The sequence below is a fragment of the Vigna umbellata genome, chromosome 3, assembly GCF_029865625.1.
Source record: "Vigna umbellata cultivar VRB3 chromosome 3, Vumbellata_1.0, whole genome shotgun sequence".
Lineage (NCBI taxonomy): Eukaryota > Viridiplantae > Streptophyta > Magnoliopsida > Fabales > Fabaceae > Vigna > Vigna umbellata.
This window is the reverse complement of record NC_142167.1, coordinates 44,666,272-44,675,965: the sequence shown is the minus strand read 5'-3', so window position 1 is coordinate 44,675,965 and position 9,694 is coordinate 44,666,272. Positions and strand designations below refer to the sequence as shown.

Here is a 9,694-nt window from a genome sequence, read left to right as displayed (position 1 = left end):
ATCGTTCCACGGTGCGATTGATTCTAGGGTTTTTTGGGGTAAAGATAGATGTTGCAGAGAGGCGGGAAGAAGACGGTTGTCACCCATTATCCACGTCTTCCGCAACACTCGCGTCATCCACGCGTCATGCGGTTCTGCCTCCACGTCATCCAACCCAATTTCTATTCCCCAAACTTTAAACGTCAGCCGTCCATTCAAAATCTGTACGAGCGTGCCACTTGTCTCGCGTTCGGCAAGGACGTGCGTCCTGAAACGTCCCGCCATGGCCTCGTGTACGTTCGGCCTCACAGCTACGAGGACGCTCAAGCATTCGACCACACGTACCACACGAACGTTCAAGGAATCAGACGTTCGGTTTCAAAAGCGTTCGCCATATAGTTTAACCAGCCCGCCTAGCGTACGCCAATAACGTTCGTCCTGGAGCGTCCCCAAGCTCAGCCAACCGTACGCCAATTACGTTCGTCCTAGAACGTCCCCAATTACGTTCGTCCTGGAGCGTACGCCAACTACGTTCGTCCTGAAACGTACAACAATTACATTCGTCCTGGAAGGTCCCCCATTACGTTCGTCCTGAAACGTACCCCAATTACATTCGTCCTGGAAGGTCCCCAATTACGTTCGTCCTGGAACGTACGCCAACTACGTTCGTCCTGGAACGTACGTCAATTACGTTCGTCCTGGAACGTACGCCAACTACGTTCGTCATGAAACGTCTTGTACTCAGCCTACGTCACTGACGTTCGTCCACGCACTCGGATTTGAACGCTCGATAACGCCATTGGACGAGCGTTCGAGCAATCAGACGTTCGTCCTCGCCCTTGGATTCGCACGCTCGACACTCAACGTGGACGAGCGTTCCAGTTGTCAGACGTTCGTCCTCGCCCTTGGATTCGCACGCTCGACACTCAACGTGGACGAGCGTTCAAACAGAAGACGTTCGTCCTCAACCTTAGGAGGCCAACGCTCGACATTCAACGTGGACGAGCGTTCAAGCTATCAGACGTTCGTCCTCAACCTTAGGATGCCAACGCTCGACACTCAACGTGGACGAGCGTTCAAACAGAAGACGTTCGTCCTCAACCTTAGGAGGCCAACGCTCGACACTCAACGTGGACGAGCGTTCCCGCTATCAGACGTTCGACCTCGCCTTCTTGAACGAACGCTCGACAATCATTATGTACGAACGTCAAACAGCCGGACGTTCGACCTCGCCTTCTGGAACGAACGCTCGACAATCAAAGAGTACGAGCGTTCACACAGCCGGACGTGCCACCTCGCCTTCTGGACCGAACGCTCCACAATCAATATGGACGTTCGGCCTAGAGCGTTCGTTATTTCGCTGATCATCACCGCTCGGCCTCGCAGTTGGCCTCTACTGCACGAACATACCTCCAAACGAACGCTCTATCATTCGAACACCACGGTCATTCGACCCAACCCATGATCGGCCAGACGATGTCAATGACGTTCGTCCTGAACGTCCATTACTCAGCCCCAGGTTCGTTCCGCAGTCCGTCGCCTCAACAGGTCGGCCACCCGACTCAACAACGTTTCAATGACGTTCGTCCTGAACGTCCATTACTCAGCCCCAGGTTCGTTCCGCAGTCTGTCGCCTCAACAGGTCGGCCACCCGACTCAACAACGTTCGTCCACTCGGATCTGCAAGCGCTCGTCCATTCAACTACAGCTGATGCTCACTTTGGTCGTCATTAACGTTCGGTCCAGAACGTTCCACAGTTCGCTCGTCATTAACATCCGGCCACTCCACTCCGATGACGTTCGTTCTATTGGCATCAACGTTCGGCCATTACACTTTTCGGACGTTCGTCATTTCGCTCATCATTTGACGTTCGGTCTCTTCCGCAGGAAGCATTCGGTCACTTCATCTCTTTGACGCTCGGCCTCAAGCGTCCAGCCACCAGGTTTGCAACTTGACCAAACGGTCTCACCTATATGCTTAATATTATTTCTTACAGTGCAGATAAACATATCTTGTACATAAAAGCGGACACTTGACAGCCGATCATCCTGAAGTACTTCTAAACCCAGCAGATGTTCGCCCAAGAACACCCACGTGCATAAAGGGATACACTCCCGCTGGCCGATGTTCGCCCTAGAACACCCAGGTGCATCGAACAAAGGGACACACTCCCGCTGGTAGTTGTTCGCCCAAGAACACCCAGAACATCAACCGCTCGACAATCCATGTACGAGCGTTCAAGCAGTCGGCCGTTCGGCCTCCCTTTGGTTTCAACCGCTCGACAATCCATGTCCACGAGCGTTCTACGGGATACACTCCCCCTGGTAGTTGTTCGCCCAAGAACATCAACCGCTCGACAATCCATGTACGAGCGTTCAAGCAGTCGGCCGTTCGGCCTCAAAGGTGTTCGCCCTTTGGTTTCAACCGCTCGACAATCCATGTACGAGCGTTCAAGCAGTCGGCCGTTCGGCCTCCCTTTGGTTTCAAACCGCTCGCCAACTCATGTGTATGAGCGTCCATTCAGTCAGTCGTACAGCGTCAACGCTCGACATTCAATTGTCAAAACGGGCGTCCACTCAGTCAGTCAGCGTTCGACCTCAACGCTCGACAATCAAATGTCAACGAGCGTCCACTCATTCAGCGTTCGACCTCAACGCACGACAATCAAATGTCAACGAGCGTCCACTCAGTCAGCGTTCGACCTCAACGCTCGACAATCAAATGTCAACGATCGTCCACTCAGTCAATCGGTCAACCTCAACGCTCGACAATCAAATGCACGTCAACGAGCGTCCAAACATCGCTCGACATTCCGTTTCAACGAGCGTTCCATAAGCGCTCGTCAATCCGTATCAGCGAGCGTTCAAACATCGCTCGACATTCATGTTAACGAGCGCTCAAGAAGTTGGCCGTTCGGCCTCAAATTTGTTCAACCTTTTGGTTTTTGCCGTTCGTCTTCGCCTCCTTTTTGTCCATCAAATTCCTTACTTGCACACGCTCTCTAATTACAGTGAAGGCAGCCTCCATCAAACTCATAAGTCCTAGAGTTACCACGTTCATAAAACGGAACGGTTAACTCGGACTTGGGGGGCATGTTATGTAGTAAGGATATTTATGTAATAACATAAATATCTTAGATATTTTAGACAGTTAAAATATCAGTCAAAGCCACTAACCACACTTTTAGGTAAGGTGGTTATTTTTATTTTGCTTATAAATACAGTGACAGGACCCAAGTCCAGGTACGTTCTCTTTATGCTCTAGAGATCCTGAATAATATTTCAGAGCAGTATCCAATTGCTCTCTTCTGAGCTTCAGCTCCATAACTCATATCTGACTTGAGCGTCGGAGTATCTTTGCAGGTACCTCCCCCTCCTTTGACGAACATGAAGAACAACAATTGAAGAAACACAGCATTCCAGACAGCAGAACACGCGTCCCAGACAGCCAGGAGCAACGCAGGAAAATGTACACCGAAACAGTGAGTATTTTGGAGAGAAATTTACAGAAAGCACTAATTAGATTTAAGTGTAATTCACATAAGATATTTATTAATATTATTGTCAATTCAAAATCTTAAGATCATAAATTTATACATTTTTATTTTTATATGATATTTAATTTTTTAATATTGATTCAGTATAAAATTTAGATTGAAAATTAGATTCTCAGTAAATATTTACTGAATAGAATAATCGAGCCACCACTAGCACTTTGGGGGCACGTGATGGTGTTCTTCATCCATTCCCACATCCATTAACTTTGTGCAAAAGGGTATTCCATCCAAGTACGCTTAAGAGTAAAAGTAAAAGTAAGATGGAGAAATGAATAGCTCAAGAAAACAAAAATGGTTTGCACCATTGTTTACTAAAATCCACCAACCACAAAGTAAGATTGGCCCACATTTGCTTTCTTGCAAAACATGAGTTCGTCCCACCACCTCACTAATGGCTACATTTTAGGTGGCCCTCTCCTGGAAGTGGATGATTCTGTGGTTTTCACTCCCTAATCCCAGCTTATTAATCACTTCCACTTTTTATATTTCCTGACTAACCAACACTTTTTATTTTCACTTTTCCATTGCAACTTGCATTGTCCAACACTGTGTATCCATTATAAATATAATAGGATAAACATTTCTATTAACAGTTTATACGAGAGAGGAAAAATCTCATTAACCTAAAATTAATTTAAGCATAACTTAGACAAGTTAATATTTTTGGAGAACTGTCTGTAAAAACCATGTTCACCTATGCACAAGCAAACTGTAGAAAAACTTCTTTATTTTCCCATAGAACTGTTTTAGAGAAATTTATCCACTAACATCCTAGAACTATGTGTAATCATCAGCACATTTCTTTCTCAAGTTAAGGTTGGTGAATGATTTGGGAATATTTAAAGTGTCATGATATCGTGCAAAAGGAGGAAGGCCATAACAATGTTTTCTCAACATACAAATTTAACATGGGGGAAGAAATAAAGGCGTACCTTTATCCTGATTTATCATGTGAAGTAGTCAGGAGAAAAGTTACTGTAGTATAACACTACAAACTCCAACGAAGAAAAAGCCACCGCAATTTGTTCCATTCATTAGCTTTATCCCTTCTCGGGCAATGTGACATGGAATCTTTTAGTGATACCCTTTCTGGCTTATCAAACAAGTTTTTCCACCCCTCCAAAAAATAAATTAATGATAGAAAATAATGCAAATGATATACACAGTTGATGGCAAAGGCAGGTTAGTGCCTTTAACATGGTTATCGAAACTGGGTTCTACATGCCGGTTCATCCATATAGGACTGAAAACCAGGTTGAGTTCCAGTCCTGATCAGCCACAAAATTACCCCGTGAAAGAGCCAAACGGAAAAAGTTAAAACTGGTTCCGAACTAAAGAAACCAATCTGTGAAGTTATGATTTTCATTGATATGGCTATATTTGAAAATCAAAAAGCCAACTTCAGTGAATATTATGAATTTATTTATGATCGTTGTAATTGATTTATGAATTGCAACTTCAACACGTTTTTTACATTAGGCTATATTTTTAACATTTCTTTTTGTTTAGTTTCTTAGTATAGACCCAGGCTATTATATCCTGCACCTCCATGATTACTAACCGCACCATACCACACTATCACTACTTTCATCACCATCTGCAGAGAAAGAAGAGAAAAAAATACAGAAGAAAACTCACTCTCTAATTTTTTTTCCAAAACATTTAATATACAAATCTGAATAAATCATTTCGATAAATATTTTGAGTTCTGGTAAAAATTTTCAAAATTCCCTTGGAAATTTCCTTCAAAAATTTTGTTCCAAAAACATTGTTCTGAAAATTTCGAAAAGCTTTCGGAATATATAATCCAAAAATACTTTTCCAAATGATAAAATGGTGAATTCGAAAATATGAGTGGGTGGACGAAAAATTGTGGAGGTGCAGGAAGGCGGGAAGTAAACGCCATAGACCCGTTATACAACAATAAGGTCGAAGCTAAAGACCCAAACACAAGTGTGAAGGAATTTGCTACCTGCACCCAGTTTTTTTTCTTTCAATCCTATAACATGAAAAATAATCAACATCACCTTTTAATCAATTTAAAACTATATTTTAGATTACGTAAATTAGAATATATTTCAAATCGTATAATTTAAAAATATTTTGAATTACATAATTTGAAATAAAAAATATAATTTCATATTCCACACCTACCTTATCCCCACAAATTCAAACCAGCTTACGTACGAATTCTATTTTAAAAATACCTCAGGGCATTCCACCCTTTAGTGCCCATGATCACCACGTTCCCTACTTCCTAGTGCACCACCTATGAACGTCACACCATATGGCTACACACTCACAAAAAGACCACCATTGCCTATTTCATTTGGCGAAATGCTTCAAGTGGGTATGATTTAACATAGCATTAGATCCTGTTCATCCCTTATCTAATTAGTTAACAAAAAGAGGGCTCTTCATTGTTTGTGTATTATGCTCTAAATGCAGTAATAATAAAAAATTGTTTCCCAAGTTACTGGAGAATTAGGTGATGCTACGATGTTTACTAAGGTGGATTTGCCTTTGGGCTATCATCAATTTCAAGTTATCCATGCAGACACACATAAAACACTTCGCATTTGTGTTGCCACAATGAGTTTGTAGTTATGTCATCTAGCTTAACTAATGCTCTCTTCAGTTTTTTATTCAACCATCAACACCCTCCTCTAGCCCTATTTCTTCCAGTCTGTTCTAGTTTCATTTTTATGACATTCTCCCACTTTTGATGAACATATTCTCTACTTGCAGTTAATTTTCAGTTACTCTCCACTAATAAATCTTTTTAATAGGTTGACCAGAATGACAGACCCCAACAAAGTCCATTTAAGTGCGCCATTCAAAACCAAAACCAATTATGAGTCTGAATAGTGGAACCACTACCCGCTATCACTCCAAATAAAAATTAGGCTCAACAAAATTAAAGACATCCAAGTTGTTCCTAATCCCAAAGGTCATCACATCCAAAGCTTCTAAACAGCAAAGCAAATTCGTAAAAATACAATCTTCAGAAAAAAAAGATAGTATTTTAGTAGCGGTATTATTTTAATTTTAGAGTTTCAATAGTTTTTTACAGTCTTTCTTAGTCTACATGTGTTTTAAGTATTTTCTCGGTCAAACTGTTTTTGAAGACTTAAAAATTATCGTTACCAACTACTGCAAGGATTATTTTCCAAAAACACCTAAAAATAGGCCAAACTGTTAAAACTAGAAACCTTTAAAGGGTAAATTTTCAGGTTCAACCCACATAAATTTTGGCCAGCTTTAACGGCCGTATGTTCATTGACCAATACAAATTCACTCATCAAAATGAATAATCGCATCTCATTATAACAAAATGTCCCTTGCAAGTAGTTCGTGCTACATAGAGCCGTGAAAATAAGGCATAGTATCCAGAATTAAGCTCCCCATCCCATCCCCTAAATCCCCAACCTAAACAAAAGTTTACTAGGACACTGACCCTGAACAGTTTATCTCAGTAATAATACATATAAACAGTTACACACAAGAAACTAAATAAATACGAAATAAATTTCAAGCAAAAGGTACTGTCTAGAAGAGTACAACGACTATTTCTATAATAAATGAGAACAAAAAGTTTATTTGCTGTCAACAACATAAGGTATCTACAACTAGTAGTACATGCATTAGTCCAATCGGGCTTAGTATGAAGTACAAAGGTAAATTTTGCCTCTTGGCATTGAGATTACCAATGTACCAGTTAATAATGTACCTAATGTTCAAGGTTCCTAAGAGTTATTTTTCTAGATTTACCAAGAAACTAAAGTTGGGACAAATTTCAATTGGATACAGAATTCATTTATAAATCAAATAGTAATAGGTCTAAAATATACTCTTACATTTCAGATTCAAATCCAATATTCCAAAATCCCTCAGGAGTCATGGGCGGAACATACCTATATCGGTGCCTAGAAACACCATCTAGGTGTTCACAGCGGAAGTTCTGCTTACTGTCAGCATCCTTGCCATCAGCATTAGGAAGAACAGCATCATAAAACTTTCTGCATTGTTTGCACTCAACTCCTTTTAAATTTTCACGCTCGGCTTTTTTTCTCACTGGCTCAACATACTTGTAACTTCTTTGGTCAACTACATTTATAGAATATTGCTTTAGCTTCTTCTGAGGACTGCTTTTGGCAGCCATATCCTGTGTTTCATCATCTGAGCTGTCGTTGTTAATGTCTTCCTGAATCGGGTTTGGGAGGTCCTCCTTATTGAAATCCTTATTTAAATTTCCTCTGATATTCTCCAGAGGAGTGTCAAGAAAATCGTCATGAGGGTCAGGACCTGTTCGACTTTGATGAGTCCGGGTTTGCCTCCAGGAAGATGCTGGCCGCTTTGTACTGGATACAGAGACTAATTTTGTAGTGGATGGAAATTTAGGGACATCACGAAAACCAGAGGATGGAGAACTCAAATTGGCTCCTCTATCCTCCTCAGACGGCTTCAACTTCACTTCGTTTATCTCACACCCAGTAACAAACACATCTGGAGTTTTGCTTTCAAGGCCTAGAACAATGGGAAGTAGATGATGTGTAATCAAATAACCTAAATTGTACACTTCACTAACTCAACATAGCTTTTAGACAACAAACTCTGTGTATGTATGTTTAACTTGATGCAGGCGGATCGAAGTGAAGGCCATTTCATACAAGGACAGTTGAGTAAATATTAAGAGAAAATTCAATTACCTCCAAAGTCTTCCAATGGGATTTCGTTCCTCACTTCAGCAGCTTCACAAGCACCCATAGTGATATTTGGATTCTCAGATGCAAGAACTGCAACAGCATGCAAAAGACAATTGGTGAGTAAGGAGTGTTGAATGACACTTTTCAGTTGAAGGATTCACATACTCACAAATAACAATAAAACAAAAAGCGAAAAACTCTTTCTAGTTTTCTACCACACGGTTACAAGAGAAACTAGCACAATACCAAGTTCAGCGACCGGACTCTGACGTGTGCCAAATTCACTCCCACTCTCGAATTTGTTCTGTTCAACCACATTCTCCTCACAGAGACCAACCTTCCGTCGGAGGTAAACGTGCTGAGACTTAAGCCTCTTATACGCCTCAGTCACGCGATTCTTCTTTGCCTTCTCATCCTGCAACTCACGCGTCAGCGCCTCCACGCGCTCTAGCAGCGCCCTTTCCTCTTCAACTTCTCGCGTCTTCCTCCTCAGTTTCTCATCCAACTCCTCGATTCTTGCGAGCAACTTCACCTTCTCGCTCTCGCAGTCCTCCAATTTCGAAAACGCAGCGTTTCGCTTCTCTTCGGCGTCTTTCAGAGCGGAAACCTTGGACTGCACCAAGTCCACGAGGTTCTTGTGCAGCGCCATGTTCTCGTCGACCTCGCGCTGGAGCTGGTCGATGTGACGCCGTTTCGATGCCGCGTCGGATTTAAATTGAGGATAAAGCTGGGAGCAGAAGACGTACTCGATCTGCGCGATGCGGTCCTTGGCGTCTTGAATTGAAGCAACGAGGATGGTGCTGAGACCGCCGACACGGTTTGCGGCGCCGGCGTCGGTGAGAGGAAACCCTAACTTCGGAGAGGGAGGATGGGGCACTCTCTCTGCGGTTACTGACTCCGGTTCGTCCATTGCGGGTGGACGGAAAATGCGGGCGAAATGAAATCGGAATAAGAGTGCGGTGACGGTGCTGGTGCTATGACCGATGGCTGTTATGTTATGTTACTCTTGCGCGGGATTCTGAATTTTCTTTCCAAATGCCGGCAAGGAAAATCAGTTTATAATTTTTTGTTCTAAAAGAAAAATATTTTAAATAATATACAATAATTCTAAATCTTCATATTTTCCCTAGCAGTGCTTTCTTATAATTCTTTTTAAGAAGGTAAATAATATATGAAGATGAAAGGACAAAGGCAAAAAAATGTGAAGAACCATGAGTTGTGCCTTTTCACATAAATGTGAAGACAAAGGCAAAAACAATAGTTACATAATATTAGTATCTTGTAATATTTTATGTCACGAATATTTTATTTATCAATGTTTTATAACGTTTATTTAATTTAAAATTTATTCAACTCCTATTTGATAAATAACAAAATATCAGAAGAGATATTTCTTTAGAATATATAATTTGATAAGTATATAAACGAGGAATAAGAGGAATAATAATTATA

The 9,694-nt window shown here is 41.7% G+C and overlaps 1 protein-coding gene across 1 annotated transcript; it reads right to left on the bottom strand.

The window, feature by feature from the left end:
• Window positions 1-7,082: 7,082 nt before the first annotated feature.
• On the bottom strand, window positions 7,083-9,286 carry LOC124844320 (protein gamma response 1). Its single transcript, XM_047321232.2, has 3 exons — window positions 8,489-9,286; window positions 8,246-8,332; window positions 7,083-8,063 (listed from the first exon to the last, which is right to left on the bottom strand). Exons 1-3 carry the CDS (start codon window positions 9,150-9,152, stop codon window positions 7,390-7,392), a joined length of 1,425 nt encoding a protein of 474 aa, XP_047177188.1. The 5' UTR covers window positions 9,153-9,286; the 3' UTR covers window positions 7,083-7,389.
• Window positions 9,287-9,694: the final 408 nt, after the last annotated feature.

What these genes read in the sequence shown, in the direction of transcription:
- LOC124844320 (XM_047321232.2), bottom strand. Translation starts at nt 9,152, where the DNA reads ATGGACGAACCGGAGTCAGTAACCGCAGAGAGAGTGCCCCATCCTCCC. An exon ending in GAGTCCGGTCGCTGAACTTG is followed by an intron (nt 8,333 to 8,488) that starts GTATTGTGCTAG and finishes ATGCTGTTGCAG; the next exon opens with TTCTTGCATCTGAGAATCCA. An exon ending in CCCATTGGAAGACTTTGGAG is followed by an intron (nt 8,064 to 8,245) that starts GTAATTGAATTT and finishes CCATTGTTCTAG; the next exon opens with GCCTTGAAAGCAAAACTCCA.